General features: G+C 46.5%; 1 protein-coding gene across 35 annotated transcripts in view; it reads left to right on the plus strand.

The window, feature by feature from the left end:
* Window positions 1–17377, plus strand: part of TENM4 (teneurin transmembrane protein 4) — a 2707421-nt gene that overhangs the window by 2624956 nt on the left and 65088 nt on the right. For all 35 annotated transcript variants that reach the window (XM_070274304.1, XM_070274303.1, XM_070274305.1 and 32 more), the window contains 3 exons: window positions 6222–6454; window positions 10486–10640; window positions 16381–17258. In XM_070274304.1, coding sequence (XP_070130405.1) covers window positions 6222–6454; window positions 10486–10640; window positions 16381–17258 — 1266 coding nt within the window. The remainder of the gene's footprint in view (window positions 1–6221; window positions 6455–10485; window positions 10641–16380; window positions 17259–17377) is intronic.

Genomic DNA, 17377 nt, shown 5'->3' on the forward strand with positions numbered 1-17377 from the left:
ACTTGAGCTTAATAAAATCTCCCTTGGAGGTTGTTATAAGGGTCACAAAGAATGTTTGTAAAGTATCGAGCGTTGTGCCAGCCACAGAGAGGAGCTCCAGAAATGGTAGTAGCAATAATAAGTATTACTATTGTTGTTATTATCATCCTCACATCACAACAATTTGATGATGCCTTCACCTTTCCATAGAAGGAATTCAGTCCTCTTACAACCAAAGACACATGTAATTAAAGTAAATTAAATAGAAATTGGGGAAATAAAACAAAAAAGAGGAAACATATATATGTAATTATACATCACATTAGACTCTGAGCTTCCTGGCAGCCAGAGTAAACAGGAAAACATAATTATTTTCATGGTTTGTATTATCAGAAATGGGAAAATATGTCCACTTCTCAGCGTAGTAATATTTTTTTCCTGACACTGAAATCTAAAAGAGATTTTCCATGAGCTTTGTATGGATGGTACTGAACTTTGCCCTGATACACGCCCTCAAATCCAGTTTTGCAGAGAACACAGAAGTACATTTCATACAAAGATCTTAGATGAAAACCTAGCATATAGCATAAAATCTTCCATCAGTGGTGGTAACTGCCTGGGACGTAGCAGGGACATAGGGGGACCCAGCTAGGAAGAGACAGGAGGCCAGGGTGCTTGTCCAGCTTTGCTGTGCATTCATTGTTTGGCCTTGGGCTGGTCACCTAGCTTTTCTGGTTTCCGGTCTCATCATCTGTAAATTGAGAGATTGTGGTTTTGATGCCTTTTGTTTCTGATGTTTAGTCATCTTTTGATATATCCATGGTTTGATTTCAAAGCCAGCTTCCTGCCCTTTCTCAATTTTCTCAGATTTTCTCAGATGCTAAAAACTATTTTTAAAGTGAACCAAAGTGGAAGGGAAAAGAGGAATTTCTTTCTGCTCTCCAGTTCTCTAAAGACAATCAGGAGTGAGAAGACCTGGTTCCAGCTCTGATCTTTAACTGGCACCGGGATATTGGCAAATCCCTTCCTCTCTCTGGGCCATAGTGTCCCCATCGGTAAATGTCAAAAGTGGATTAAAGAAATTCTGAAATGTTGTCCTCTTCATCTGTTAGCATTTAATGTCTCAGCTGCTCCCAGGAATAGCATTTGGCTCTAGGCTGCTGCCCTGAGCCTGTGTGTGTGTCCCCAGGGCAGACTTGTCCCTGCCTTTGGCTTTTCCAGCCTCAATGCCAGCCCACCATGCTGGGCATGCTCAGCACAGGGACCCCTAATCCTTTGGGCATCTTCCTTCGTGGACCCCTTCAGGGAACAAGCATCTTCACTCTTCCCCGATTTCTTCCTTAGGGTCATGGAGGAATGTTTGAAGTCTGTTGTTCAAAAGTATATTTGAACTCAAGTCTCCATCAGACTCAGCTACACATATTATGTTAGTTCTCTCAGAGCCCTGAACTGCCACAGGAAATAGGTCGGACAGGACAATATTAAGTCTGACATACTTGGCTTTTCCATTATGTAGTAACATAAATATTCTGGAGGTCTCTCAAGGTGACCAGCTGCCATTTATTGGGCATTTTTATTTTTTAATGAAAGGGCACTATGCTCAGAGATTTACTTTCTTTTTACAGTTTCGTCCTCAAAATAGCCCTTTGAAGTAGATGTGATTAACCCCAGTTCTTAGATGAAAACACTGAGGCTCAGAGAGTGAAGTGATTTGCCCGAGGTCACCTACAAGTGGGTGGTAGAACTGATATTTGAGCCCCTGTCAGTGTGGCTCCGTGCTCAAGCTCTTCTCACTGCTTCCGAGAATCAGTGGATCAAGTTCTGCCAGCTTGCCACCCGATGTGGTCAAAGCATGCTTCTTTGCACAAGGCAGAGCTTGCTCTGAGACCAAGGGAGAATTCTCACTCAGAAGCAGGGAATAGATCATCAAGAGACGTCTGGGCTCACAGCTCCTGCTAGAAAATTCCTTACACTGTCTAGAAAGAGGGCAGAGTAAGGCTTGACTTCAGCTCATTCACTTCAGGAATGATACCCTTAGAGCCTCCAAGATTTTCTGTAGCTTCCAGAGGTGCCAAGGTTATGTTTAAGGAAATAGAAAAGAATGTGTGTCCTCAGAACTCCTATGGCAGACTCTAGATATAGAGCTGCACCCTTCCTCATGCCAAGCCCTGCTCAGGATACCGGGGATCAGAATTGGATCAGACATGGCCCCTGTCCACAGAACTGGGTCTGGGGTCTCAGCTGTAGGCCATCTTCCATCTCATGCCCTGAAGACATTTATGGTTTTCAGAGTATTCTAAGGCCTTGCTACTCCTAGTATAGACAAGCAGCATTGGCATCTTCTGAGAACTTGTTAGAAATGCAGACTCTCAGGCCACACCCCAGAATTACTGAACTGAAATCTGCATTTTAACAAAGTCTCCAGGTGATTCTTACGCACACTGAAGTTTGAAAAGCCCTGCTCTAAGGCCATGGTTTCCAAATATGATGGGCAGTTGCTCAGGCCCTTCAGACCTGATGGGTGAGGCTCTCTTTCTTAAAGTTTTCCAGGTGATTCTGATGTGTACCCCTGTTTGAGAACCATCCCTCTAAGATCCTTCACAGTGGGTACGTCCTGCATATACTCCCAGGGAGACAGATAGGCATTCACTCACTGATTCATGAATTCAGCAGACCTTTCTGGAGCACTTGCTCTGCACCAGCCCAGCGCTAAGCGCCAGGGACTCAAAGTCAGTCCCTACCCTTGAGGAGTTCAAGATGTCATTAAGGAGACAACTAAACAGAAGACTGTCTTACATTACTAGAGGTACTAAAAGTATGGTCTGCATAAGGTCAAGCAGGGTCACAACGAAAGAAGTGGCCAGTTCTGCCAGTTGGGGAAAGCAGGGGGCCAGGAACCCAGGGATGGCATTGCAGATGAGGTGATGCTTGAGCTGAGTTTCAGGAGATGAGCAGGTGCTTCCTGGTAAATAAGGGCAGTGGAGCTTTCTAGACCTGAGACGCAGTGTGGGCAAGTAGGAAGAACACAGACTTTGGAGTCAAGCAGATTGGAGGTGGAAATCCATCTTACTGCTTAGCAGGATGATCCTGGTCTAGTCACTTCACGCCTCTCAGTCTCAGTTTTCTGAAATATTAAAAAAAAGATCTGACTTAATGGTGGTTGTGAGGAATATGAGGTCATGCGTGTGGTGTCTGGGATGGAACAGGCATCCAGAGATGGTATGGATGCTTTGGTCCCAGTCGTAGCCGTCTCTGCAGCTCTGCTCTGTGGGCTGGTGGCACTGCTCCCAGCAGAGGTCTAGGTGCTGCTCCCGGTACAGGTGGCATGAGGAAGAAGTGAGTTGAAGACTGTCCAAAAGCTCTGCCAACTAGAAAGGGATGTTGAGATGTATAATGTCATTTGATCCTAATGACAAGCCTGTGAGCCAAGCGAGCAGGGACTTAATCATCTGACAGCCGAAGGACCTACAGCTTGAACGATTCAGGCGACTTTCTCAGATTAGCACCCACATCTTCTAAGTTCAAAGCCAGTGCTCTTTACCTTACACTTAAGTGACCACTAGACGTCAGATTTGTCCTTAGGCACAAAAGATGGGGCCACAGCTCTTATACATTCTCTGGGACAATCCTGCCAATGCCACCATCTTCTGAATTCAGTGATCTAAGAAATTCCCCATGAGTGGCACTTCTCTGGGGCAGTACAGGAAGACATGAGCCGGAAACTCAGGGGGCTAATCTGAGTGGACAGGGTCCCCCACTCTACTCCCTTAGGGACTCATTTTCTGCCAAGGTGAATAGCACCAGTTTATCATGAATGATGCTCAAAAAAATAAAATAATCACCCCCACCTCACACTGTCATCAGGAAAGCAGAAAGATCAAGGCTGCCCCCGCCTTGCAGAGCGGGATCTAAGGTCACTGCATTTTATTTAGCCAGAATCAGTGTCATCTGGGAAGATTCAATCTGTGCTGCATTATAGGGTAAGTCACAGGGGACACTTCAAGATAAACAGGACATGTCTCCTGTTACCACTGCCCCCAAAAGGGAAATAAAAGCTAAGTAATTTGATTGAAAATACTATTTAAATAAACGAAAAATGGAGATGCCATCCACTTAAAGCAAGTGGCTGCTGTGGGCTAGAAGACACCAACTGAACGTTGGAAATACAAAAATGAATAAAATCCCATGTCTTCCCTTCAAGTGTTGGCTGTCAGATTTGGGAGACAGACACGTAAATAAACAGCCACGGCATTATGTTAAGTGTCCTGTAACCCAGACATGAATCTCAGTGCACAGAGAGGAAAGGCGGGGGAAGGTGTGCCAGAAAAGGTGCCATTCAAGCTGACTCCTGAAGAGTGAGTAGCAAGCAGTTCAGCAGGCTGGAAAGGGGAGGGCGTGGGACACTCCACGGAGCCGGAACAGCAGGTACAGAGAGGCATGAAGGCGTGTTGAGTGACAAGTGGTCGGCATTACTGGAGTATAGGGCATCTCTGAGGACATGGCTGGAAAGAGGCTGGGAAGATGGAGCAACAGCAGAGCATGAAGTGCCTGCTGCTGAGCTGGGGAATGTGAACTTAGCCTGTAAGAAATGGAGAGTCCTGGAAGAGAAAGCACCGAGGTGACAGGTGGGTGTTCAGGTTAGGCCAGGGCTGAATAGCTTGGGGAGGACCCAGGCTGCAGGCAGAGAGACCTCCCCTTTATCCGAGGAGCAGGTGATACGACAGGAGTGTTAGGGCTACAGAGGCAGGACAAGTTCTTGGAGAAAATCTTCTCGTCTTAGTTGAATTTTGGGAGAGAAAACAAGGGAAGGAGAGCCTTTCGTATGGAGGCCAGTCCTCAAGACACCGTCCAAAGCAGGGGATGGTTGTGATGACAGATAGTCAGGGCCAGATTAAGACCTTCAGAGACCTTAACACTGAAAAGATTACAGTGCCCCAGTCTTCATATGTAATTCAAAAAACACCAATCTATAAAATAAGATTTTATTTCTCAAAAGAACCCAAAACTTACATGCCTGATAAAATGTAAAATAGCTTCTTTCTAGACTTTTCTGATCCTCTTACTTGCATCTTGAAGGGGTATACAGCGCCCCTACTCCAGTGCTCTAGGCCCTGCTCAGTCTGCCCCACATCTCCTAGCACAGCTGTCCCACAGTCCAGTGAAAATGGCCAGTGCCAGGCCGTCCAGCCTGAACAGAGAGATTCCCTCCAATCAGAAGACTTTCCAGAGATGTAGAAGGGATTGCCAATATTGAGATGCAGTTTCCGGGCCTGGGAACGATCCGGCCGTGCACAGGAACTGAAAACTAGCAGCCCACAAGTTATGAGTCCAACTCCAGTGTGGCCTAGACATGGAAGAAATTGTAAATCGGTACCATGTGACAGCAAAATTCACGCATAATTTTGGCAAAATAGCTGTTAACATCCCCATTTTGCAGATGAAGAAAAACCTGAGGCTCAGGAGGCCAGGTAACTTGCCCAAGTTTCAGAAGCAAGAAATGACAGAGCCAGACTTGGAACCCAGACTGATCTGATTGCAGCACCTGTGCATTTTTTCCCACCCTGTGCCTAGAGGATTAACACCTTCCTCTGTTGGCATAGCCTTGTCTTTATGACTGTTTTCCAGAAAACAGCCATCATCAGCCTTGCTCCTCTGTTTTGTTTCTTTTTCCTTGGGTATTCCTGCACATTACAAACTAATCCTGCAATTCATTTATATCTGACTGCAGGAGGGAGACTACTGGGCTCCTGAGAAGCATAACATAAGCGTCAACAGAAGACGGTGTTGATGCTGGCTGGGAGTCAGATCTGGCCAGGGTCTTATCAGTCAGCCCCAGAATGGCTGTGGGGCTGCTGTAAAAACTCTGTAGGAGAAGGGCTTGAGTGTCAAACTCTTGAAGTGTTTTTTAAAGTCAAGCCCTTTCATGTTTCTGGCTTGGCTTTACAGGCCACCTATGGTAAGCCTCATTGATAATCTTTTTAAGAAAATGTGTACTGAGCACCTGATATGGGCGTGGCACTGGGCTGGGCATCGCAATCATTGGCAAGAGGATTTTGCACTAATAGTTTGGTGGGAGGGATAGTTAGAACAACCACTGGGGTCAGAAAAGTTGGAGAACCATCACCCAAAATAGAGAGATCATCCCCAGAAGACATTTTTTGCTTGGATTCACGTTGTACATCTCTGGCTACCTGACAGGAAAGAAGAAAGTGCTCACCAACTGGCATGTCCTTGTTTTCCAGCCACAGTCCAGCACATAAATACTACCTGACCACAGACCCCATGAGCGGGGCTGTCTTCCTTTCTGACACCAATAGCCGGAGGGTCTTTAAGATCAAGTCCACCATGGTGGTGAAGGACCTTGTCAAGAACTCCGAGGTGGTCGCGGGGACAGGTGACCAGTGTCTCCCCTTTGATGACACTCGCTGCGGGGATGGTGGGAAGGCCACAGAAGCCACGCTTACCAACCCTAGGGGTAAGGCCTTGCTTTTTAAACACTGTCAGTAACATTTATGGGAGTAGTTTCCATTTCCAAAAGAAATACGTGTTTATTGTTGCAAAAAACGTTGGAAAATACCAAGAACTCTATGGAGGAAAGTTAAAATTGTCATAATTTCACCTGCCAGAAATATTCCCAGTTATCTTCTCCTATCTTTCCTTCTAGCCTTTTTTCTAAGTGTTTATATGCATGTAATGCTTGTCAAAAGCTAACAAAATGAGGAGCCCATTAAACTGTTTTAGTAACCTACATTTTTTCCTAACTGATGTATCATGAACATCTCTCTGTGTCATTAAATAGTCTTCTGTGTATTCATTTTCAATGGCTGTATAGTATTCCATCAAATGGATGTCCATCATTTATTTATCAATCCTCTACTTTAGGACATTTATGCTATCTTTCATGTTAGTGTTTTATAAAAACATTGCAGTGTATTATCTTTGCACACGTTAATGTGCTATAGGATGGGTTAACTGTGTTTCAATTTTTAGTCCTTCAAAAAGTTGGACCTCTTTATACCCACAATCACAATTTTTCATTCACTTATTCAGCAAGTACTTCCTGAGTGCACAGCGCACTGTGGTTGCATAGATAAGTTCATTGTAGCAGAATAAATAAGACTTGAACATGAATCACTCTGATATGCAAGGGAGGGAGAAGTGCTCCATGAGATGCGAGGAGAAAGAACTCTACACAAAAGTCCAGAGCCGGGAGGCCCCCATACCTAGGAGACTGGGAAGGCCTTTTGAAGGAGAAGCCGTCATTACCAGTAAACATCCATCAGTGGAGCATTTACTGTGTTACAGGCCCTACAGATCTATATTGTCTAAGCCACAGGGTCCTTGTCAATAAGATAGGGTAATAATGCCTTCTGTGTTTACCTCCTAGGATCATTCTGAAGGTCAAAATTAATATATTTCGTATGATGTTCTATAAAAATGTCATCAGTGCTTTTTTTATTGAATAGTGCCAGATTTCAGGGCCTGGTTCCAAATCAAAGCAGTAGACTCTGGTGAAATCAGGCAGTACTGTGTTCAAATTCAGACACTGCCGCCTGATAGCAGTGTGGCTTTGGGCAAGTTACGTAACTTCTCTGAGCCTCATTTTCCTCATCTTGTGAAATCGATTTATAATGTATAGTTGTAGTACAAATTAAATATTATTATGAATGTAAATGCTTAGAAGAATGGTACCGGGCACACAAAAAACATCTCATAAATGGTGATTCCTATTATAATTGTTCTATTAGGTTGTGTTCCATCACATCCCATCACATCGTCCATCATATCTCATATGTCTCTAGCGCAAACCTGGAGTGGTCAGGTGGTAGTTCTGCAGAGTGAGTATTGAGACATCTGTGGTTAATCTATGTCCTAATTATGGCTTTCCTACTACTGAGAGAGTAGCCTGGAGAGGAAAGAACACTGGGCTTGCACTTAGGGACCCTGCCTTATGGTTCTGCTCTGCTGCTCATTGGCTCTGGGAGCGCCTCCTCTGGGCCTCAGCTTTCCCATTGGTAAATGTGCAGGCTGGCTAAATGATCCCCTGAGACCAACGTTCTACCCTCGTAGAATGAAAACAGTCTAATTTTTATTATCTCCAGGTCTTTCTCAGTGGCTCTACACGTGTGTTTTCTCCACCCTTCCCTCACACACACACACACACACACACACACACACACACACGTGCACACACACACACACACGTGCACGCACACACACACGTGCACGCACACACACACAGATGTGGTGGCAGTGAAATTGCCCCAAAGCCTGTAATTAAGCCAGATAGAAATGACAAGGGTGCCACAATATGCAGACACTCTGCAGCAGGGAGCAGAAAAGATGTCCATCTAGTTAGCACAACAAAAGGAGAAAAAAATGAAGTAATTAATCAGGGGACAGATCATTTCTATTAGCCTGTGCAGCCAACTTTGTAAACAAGAAACCCGATTGTTCATGGAGCGCTCATCAGTCTTAGCAGATGCAAGAGAAAGAGCATGCCAGGCAGACAAGCGGACTCCGGTCTTGGTCCTTGAAGAATGTAATTCATTTACATTCTAGACAGGGACAGAGGAAAGGCTTTCCCGCCTTCAGGGTGCCTGGTCCTCTCAGTGAAAATACTCTCCAGCCCCAAACAGCCTGAGTGGAGGCAGAAGGAACTACTGCCCAGTGGGTTTTCATCACTCAGAGACCCTTGAGTGTCTTACAGCAGCCTGCTGACCAGTCATGGACACGTGGGCCCCGTGAACAAGGACCTGGAAACCCACAAAATGTTGGTCACCTTCTCAGAATTATAAGTCATTAATAATTATTGAGGACTAATTATTGCAAGTCAGGTGCTATTATCCCCATTTTATCAATGAGGAAACTGAGACTTGGAAGTGAAGTGAGTAGCCCAAGGTTATACAACTGGAAAGCTTTATACTTCGAGGGTCTCCACCTCTGTGGGGCTTTTTCTGACCCCTTCTTTCAGTTCTGTCCCCAGAGAGAACTGAACAGAACAAAACTGACCAGAATCTCCTTTATTCACCATGAGCCTTCTCAGGCTTCTGTCGTTCCCTGGGAGCACTCCACGTGCTACTGACTCATTCGCGTGCCTCCCCATCTCGACAGTGCTCCCGGGGGCACGGCCCGTCTGCCTCTCAGCCCCAGCACGCCTGAGCAGTTCCCGGTTTGGTAGGGGTCTGTCTGACTCTCGTGATTCTGGACCTGGGGTGGAAGTCAGTATCACCCATGAGCATTTTGATAACACACCTTGGTCCCAGTCTCAGCCACCCCTTGAATTAGTATTTGCAGGAGTGAGGCCAAGCAGGTATATGTTAAAAAAAATTCTTCAGGTTGTTCTGATATACATTACTGGTTAAGAGGTACTGATTTACTGGAGTGGTTCTCAAACTGTGATCTGTATTATTATCACCTAAGGTGCTTGTCAAAAGTACAGATGGATGCGTAGGCTCCACTTGAGATTTTCTGAAGCAGCTACCTGGCGAGGGGTGGGGAGTCGGCGGGGAGTGCCTTTTAGCAAGCTCCCAAGTGATTCTCACACACATCCAAGAGTGAAGAGTAAAGATTTAGAACAATCCCTGTATTTAACAGCTGAGAAAACAAATGTAGATACATCTAGTGACTTGCCCGGGGTCACACAGCTGGTCAGGAAGAAAATCAATGGGGTGGGACAGTCTAGCAAATAGAGTAAATGATGTTGAATAATAATTCTGACTCTTCTCTTCAATGTGCCTTTTTTTAGAAATTAAATTTACCAATATACACAAATCCAAAGGATTCTTTTTTTTTTTCCCTGAGGAAGATGATTTGCCCTGAGCTAACATCCGCTGCCAATCTTCCTCTTTTTGTATGTGAGCTGCCAGCACAACATGGCCACTGACAGACGAGTGATGTAGGTCCATGGCCAGAAACTGAACCCTGGGCTGCCAAAGTGAAGCATGCTGAACTTAACCACTAGGCCTCCAGGGCTGGCCCAAAGGATTCTTTTTTTAGGCTCTACCCTTCTATGATGACCAATGAAACTAAAATAGTAATAGAATAGAAAAACATGAAGGATGATTATCTTGGAAGAAAAGAAAAATTGTTCCCAAAAACGGGATTTGATTATTATAATTATAAGTCTTCAGAAGTGGGTTAAATAATTAATAGTTGTGACATTGAAAAAGGCCCTCCTTAGCATTACCAGTGCTTCACAAACCCCGAGAAGTTATGAGTCCAGTTTTAGGGGATGGTTAAGGTGATAGATGAAATCTCCAGAGGCTTCAAGGCGGAAGGACCAGAGCCCTGGAGGATCTAAAAAGCTGGGTTCTCATCTCTGCTTTGAGTAAGTCACTCAAGCCTCTGGCTTCTGTCCCCTCGTCTTTGGAAGGGGGATGAATGTTGTGTGGAGGATCTAATCAAATCATGGAGGGCTGCATTGTCAACTCACAGGGCTCCATGAGCACGTGGGTTGTCACCACCTCTAAGGCTGACTTCCTTGCTTTGGCTTCTCTGCCCCAGGCATCACGGTGGACAAGTCAGGGCTCATTTACTTCGTGGACGGCACCATGATCAGACGCATTGATCAGAACGGGGTCATCTCCACCCTGCTGGGCTCCAATGATCTCACCTCAGCTCGGCCCCTCAGCTGTGATTCCGTCATGGATATTTCTCAGGTAAGGAGAAAGCCTCGTCTGCTGGAGCCCTGGGTCTGCATGCACGTCCCCTCCCTGGCACCCAGCTTTATGCTGCAGAGTCTTTTATAAGCACGCTCTTGGTGCTGGGCCTGTGAAGAGCACTAAGGACACACAGATGAGTAGGGCCCAGCTCCATGCTCTGGGAGGTCACCATCAGGGGTGACAAGTGGGTGACAGAGGGAGGCTCGGGGGACAGTGAAGAAATCTGCCCAAGGAAGCCTCAAAGGCAGCAGGGCTTCAGACAGCACGATTTAAATCCACAGCCACCTGAATTCCCTCCTTGGATGTACTTCCAGGTACTTGTACACTGTCTGTTCTCTTTCTAGACCGTAAGCTACCTGAGGACAGGAATTCCGTCTGTCTTTTCTTTTACTATAACCAGCGTGCCTAGTACACGCAGGTGCACAACCAATATTTGGTGATTGATTAATTGACTGATTGATTGAATCCTAGCTTTGCCACTCACTAGCTGAGTAACTTTAGACAAGTTTCTGAGGTCCTGTGAACCCCTGTAAAATGGAAATTGCTGACATCGGCCCAGCAGGACTGCTCAGAGAGTACGTGAAATAGTGCGTGCAAGGCTCCTAGCACTGCCTGGCACTTCAGAGGTGATCAATAAACAGAAGCTGTAGTCCCAGTTTCACAAAGGAGGTGACATCTGTGCCAGGTTTTGAAGGTCGAATAGGGGTTTACTGGGTAACAAGGCAGAAAGGGGACATTTCGCACAAAGGCAACAGCATGTGCAAAGGTACAAAGATGTTAACGGGCCTGGAACATTCAGGGAACATTGGAAAATTGAACACCTGAGCGCAGGGTTCTTGGAAGGAAGTAGCAGGAGTTAAACTGGTGTTTCAACTGGAGTTGAAGCATGCTCTGGGACCAGGTAAGGAAGGACCTTACCATACCATGCCACAAAGTTTGGATCTTAGCAGGTGGGCACCAGAAAGCCAGTGCAGACCTGAGAGAGACACAAGTGACTGGCTGTTCAGCGTGTCCTTAGTTTGTCCTGCAATGACTTGGCAAAGGATGTGTCCTTTGTCGCTAGATCCTCTCACATGGCCTGGTCAGTGCTGAATCAGGGAACATCCATCTTGCCAACATTAGCAAAACCAAGGAAATAAGGAGACTTTAATTACATCAAGTTATGCATTGCTGTCAGCAAGAGCCACACTTCGCTGTTTAAACCCCCTCACTTCTAGGGGAGTCTGCATACAGGACTTTTCTTGCTGACTGCAGACCTGCTCCCTGTGCTCAGCAGGCAGCAGAGGCTGGGAGGCCTCATTCATCATGCCTGCCTCTGTTACTGATGTATGTCATGCAGCCTCCTCCCCAGAGCCCCATGGCTGCTGCTAGGGGTCCCAGCACCCATGTCGCATCCCTTACTCACATCCCTGTTGGATGCTGGTGTGGTTTCCCTCTGCACCAACTAATGTGATTGCTACACTCCAGAATGGAATCTGTTCTCTGCCACTTGTCTTTCCAGTTTGGCAGGCTTCCCCTTGCTGGCTGGAGAGTTTCCCTCAGCCTGGGGATGTGCATACAAGTATGTTCAGTTCTCAAAATGGGCCCTCCACCAGCCAGCACAGGGTACTGAAGATTTTCAATCCACACACTGGGAAATTGTTTACCTTTAGATAGAGGTTCTTCCAAGCAGCCACATCAAAGGTTTGGAAGATAACTGGCATATTGTGGAGGGGGGAAAAAGCACACTCAGATTCAGAAATCCTGGACTGAAATCTCTATGTCCCTGTCCCCACCACCCTCGTCTGAATCTAAGTGTGGTATTCTTTCTTCCAAACTCTCCGACACAGGCATATATTTTTATATACATATATGGGCAGGGGTACTGCGTTTCCCTCTCAGAGCTTCCTCTGTTACACACATCCAGCTACTTTACTGCCCCATGTGGAGCAGGGAAATAAGCCAGAGAGCTAAGAAGACTGCTCAGAGGCAAGACTTCAAAGAAGAGAACCTAGGAACTTAGACCATCTCCTCTAGGAGGAGACGAAGACCCGGCCTGAGGAGAGGGAGGCAGAGACTGGAGAAGGCACAGAAGATGCTGCAACTTGTTCAAAATGGGACTAGTTCTCAACTCAGCAGGCTTCGGCCACCACAGACACAGAATATAACTGTGTACTTAGGGCTCAGAATGATCTCCTGAGAACTTATTATGTGTCAGACACTGTTAGAAAAAGGGATACAGAGATGAGCACGACCACGTTTCTGATTTAGCTGTCACAATAATCCCACGAGGTAGGGATTACCTACCCCATTTTATAGATAAGGAAACCAAGGTTTGGTGAAACAAAATGCAGTTATAAATGCAAAGCCCTGTGCTAGGTTCCATCAGGGATGTGGAAATGAATTTCTTTATGAAATCATGTTCATAAACTGCCTGGCACAGTGCCTGGCCACTAGTAATGGGCTGTAAATATTAGTTTTCTTTATAATTTACAAAGACCTTCCTTGTTCGTTGTCTCATTTGGTCTTCACAACTCTCTATATGATATTTGTTACCACCTTTACCATATGGGGAAGGAAGTTCAAAGTGTTTAACTAACTTGAGCAGGATCACACCTGTAGTCGTTGTGGAGCTGAGCTAGGAAGTGAGGGGTCCTGACCCCACATCCCTGGCTCTCTCTTTGCCACTCACCAGTCATTCATTTGTTCATCTATTGGAGGATCTATTTTTGAAAATAACTCTGCAACAAGGCAGTCAGCTCAGAGTGCTTTAATAAAGGCACAGAAGGTGAGGGGAGACAGGGAGAGGGAGCGCCATTCCACCTCAGGGCAGTAGAAAGTGGGAGCTGGAGGGAGCTCGGAAATTTTAAGTCTCATCCCTCCTTTGGGTGGGGAATTAAACCTCAGCATGATGGTCACTAATAGGAAAGTGAAGTCGGCGAAGCTTGGGTACTTGGTCTACTCCAGAGCCATCACGCAGGCACTGCGACACAGCGAGCGAGCACTGACTCCAAGAGCCCTGCTCTTCTTTCCCAGGTGCCTCTGCGCCTGAGGGCATAAAGGAGAGAGCAGGAAAGCACTTGCTCTTCCTTTCTTCCCCCATCTCCTCTCCCTCCCCCTCCCCTGACTCCCTCTTCCCCCTCCCACCCACCCATCAGGGAGCCATCTTTTCATCATAATGACAGGCAGAAAGGTCTGGGCAAGCAGGTCCCCAAGGTGCCACAAGACCAGAGGGCATAAAATATTTAGCAGCCAGTGTTGACAAGAAATGGGTTTTAGGAAACTGAAAATTCCCGTCACTTGAGAGTAAACTGTGTTCTGGATGCAGCCAAAGGCTGCTGTGACCATGTGCTCCAGAGAACACTGAGAAGTGTGCAGGCAGCAGCCCTGGCCAGTGGCTCTGGTGTGCCTCAGGCTCCCTTGTTCTGTGGGGATAGAGGGACCCAGGCTGAGAGGGAGGGAACAAGAAGACTTTAGGAAGCAGGGCCTGAGGATCGTGCTCAGAAGAAATGAGAAAGGGCTCACGCTGTCCTGAGCATGGCCCTGAGCTGAAGGGGCAGATGGAGGCGGCCACATCTCAGTGTATATAATTTACTAGGGTTTCTTTTACATTAGTAAACTGCTACATGTGCCTTGTAGGAAATATAAAAAGTTGAAAATTACAAAGAAGTTAAAAGTTACCTCTAATCCCAATATGGTTAACATTTTGGTGTATATCCTTCAAGCTTTTAATCTCCCCTCTATCTATAATCTGTCTAATTTGCTGTTGTATTTTTTCCCCAGCTGAGATCACACTGTGCTTACAGTTCTGTAACCTGTTCTTTCCACTTAATAGAGAGCAAACATTTTCCCATGTCATTAGATAGCCATCTATAATATCACTTTTAATACCTACACAGAGTATCCTCACTTATGGGTGAACAAAATGTAATATAATGTATTTAGCCAATTCTCTCGCATTGGGCATTTGGGTTGGCTCCAGTTTTTCACTGCTGTGATAAACACTCCTGTAGACAATGGTGTACAAGAGTAAATTCCTAGAAGAGAAATTTCTTATCTAAAGGTATACACTTGTTTAAATCAGCCCCAAATTGGACCAAATATCAAGGGTTTGTAGGAGATTCAGAGATCTGAGGAGGGGAGGCAGCACCTGTCAGCACATCCAGCCCAAGTACAGTGTGGCTGGACCTCTTGGGGACACAAGTGGCAAAGGGCTTCCCTTAGTGCCAGCATCTCTCAGTGTGATATATGCAACAATCCAGCCTCCGCGTCCACTGAACAAAGCATTCCCCGCCTCAGACTGCTGGCTGCAGCCCCCTGCATGCCCACCTGACAGCTCACTGAGATCCCTGCCAGCTTCCCTGCCTGACTCAGAGCAGGCTGAGACAGGGGCCCAGGACCTCTGAACCCCTCGTTCCCATTGCCAGCATCATCAATCCCTTCCAGGAGGACCTGTTCTGCGAGGTACTAGAAACCATGATCTAGAGCAAGGTTTCACAGACTTCAGTGTGCACAAGAGCCACCCAGGCATTTTGTTTAAATGCTGATTCTCATTCAGTAGGTTTGGGCCAAGGCCTGCCATTCTGAATTTCTGACCAGTTCCCAGATGATGTCAACACTGCTGGTCCAGTGATGACACTTGAAGGAGAAAGGATCCAATTGTGATTCCCAGCCCCACATTAGAATTGCCCAAGGAGCTTTTGAAATCATCCTATTCCCCAAGCCCCACACCCAGGGATGTGATTTAATTGATTAGAGGTGGAACTTGAGCACCATTACTTTCTTTTTTTTTTTTTTTTGAGAAAGATTAGCTCTGAGCTAACATCTGCCGCCAATCCTCCTCTTTTTTTTGCTGAGGAAGATTGGCCCTGAGCCAACATCCATGCCTGTCTTCCTCTACTTTATATGTGGGACACCTGCCACAGCATGGCTTGATAAGCGGTGCGTGGGTCCACGCCCAGGATCTGAACCAGCGAACCCCGGGCCATCGAAGCTGAGCGTGCGAACTTAACCGCTACGCCTCTGGGCCGGCCCGCACCGTTACTTTCTAAAAATCCCCACAGGTAATTTGAATGTGTGGCCAGATTTGAGAATCCCTGGTCTGGAACTGTGTCAGACAGGGTTCATGGTTACTTTGTCTTCACATCCCCAGAGCCTAGCCATGTGTTAATCCAGGAACTCAAAGAATTGAGAAGGCATCTTTCATCCACACAGCAACAATTCATGAAGAGTCTTTCCTAAGCCTCTGAACAACTCCTGCTTCAGCCTCCAGACTCCATCTGCCTTTCTCTCCCCCTCCATAACATGAGCTGCCATTAGTTGAGCACTTATAGTGGGTCAGGCACTCCGCACTGTTGTCATTCCTGTTTTACAGAATGAAATATGTGTGTGAATATTGAGGCTCAGAGAGGCGAAGTAACTTGCCCAAGGTCATAAATGGTGGGACTAGGGTCTGAACCCAGCCTTGACTGACTCCAAAGCCTATTCTCTTGCCTGCTTTTTTTATTTGCTTACTTTCTGCATCCCCTTTTTTGTGTTTTGTCAGTCTAGTATGGACCATCAGATGTCTCAGGCAGCTCTCACATGGTTTCAGTCTGCTCAGGGGGCTGATATCCGTTGTTGATGACAGGCTGCTGTGAGGATCAGGGAAGACTGCCTATGAAGGCACCTGGGACGCTGTGGCAGGCTGATGTGGGTGTGGGATGATTAGTGGTGGGCACCTTGACAGGCATTTGAGTGTTGATGTCTCCATTGTCAGGTTCGCCTGGAGTGGCCCACAGACTTAGCCGTCAACCCAATGGACAACTCTCTCTATGTCCTCGACAACAATGTGGTCCTGCAAATCTCTGAAAACCACCAGGTGCGCATTGTTGCTGGGAGGCCCATGCACTGCCAGGTGCCGGGCATTGACCACTTCCTGCTGAGCAAGGTGGCCATCCATGCAACACTGGAGTCAGCCACTGCCTTGGCTGTCTCTCACAATGGGGTCCTGTATATCGCTGAGACCGATGAGAAGAAGATCAACCGCATCAGGCAGGTCACCACTAGTGGAGAGATCTCACTAGTTGCTGGGGCGCCCAGTGTTTGTGACTGTAAAAATGATGCCAACTGTGATTGTTTCTCTGGGGATGATGGTTATGCCAAGGATGCAAAGCTGAATACCCCATCTTCTTTGGCTGTGTGTGCTGATGGGGAGCTCTATGTGGCTGACCTTGGGAATATCCGAATTCGGTTTATCAGGAAGAACAAGCCTTTCCTCAATACCCAGAACATGTACGAGCTGTCATCACCAATCGACCAGGAGCTCTACCTGTTTGATACCAGTGGCAAGCATCTGTACACCCAAAGCCTCCCCACGGGAGATTACCTGTACAACTTTACCTACACTGGGGATGGCGACATCACACTCATCACAGACAACAACGGCAATATGGTGAATGTCCGCCGAGACTCTACTGGGATGCCCCTCTGGCTGGTGGTCCCAGATGGACAGGTGTACTGGGTGACCATGGGCACCAACAGTGCACTCAAGAGTGTGACCACACAAGGGCACGAGTTGGCCATGATGACATACCATGGCAACTCTGGCCTTCTGGCCACCAAAAGCAATGAAAATGGATGGACAACATTTTACGAGTAAGTATCAAGACAAGGCCATTTGATGGTTTTGTTTCATGAGATGCATTGTAAGATTAGAGATGAATTGATGAAGTGTTAATTTTTCGATGTATTTAATTCATTTGGGATGTGAACCA

The sequence above is a fragment of the Equus caballus genome, chromosome 7 (genome assembly GCF_041296265.1).
Source record: "Equus caballus isolate H_3958 breed thoroughbred chromosome 7, TB-T2T, whole genome shotgun sequence".
NCBI classification, from domain to species: domain Eukaryota; kingdom Metazoa; phylum Chordata; class Mammalia; order Perissodactyla; family Equidae; genus Equus; species Equus caballus.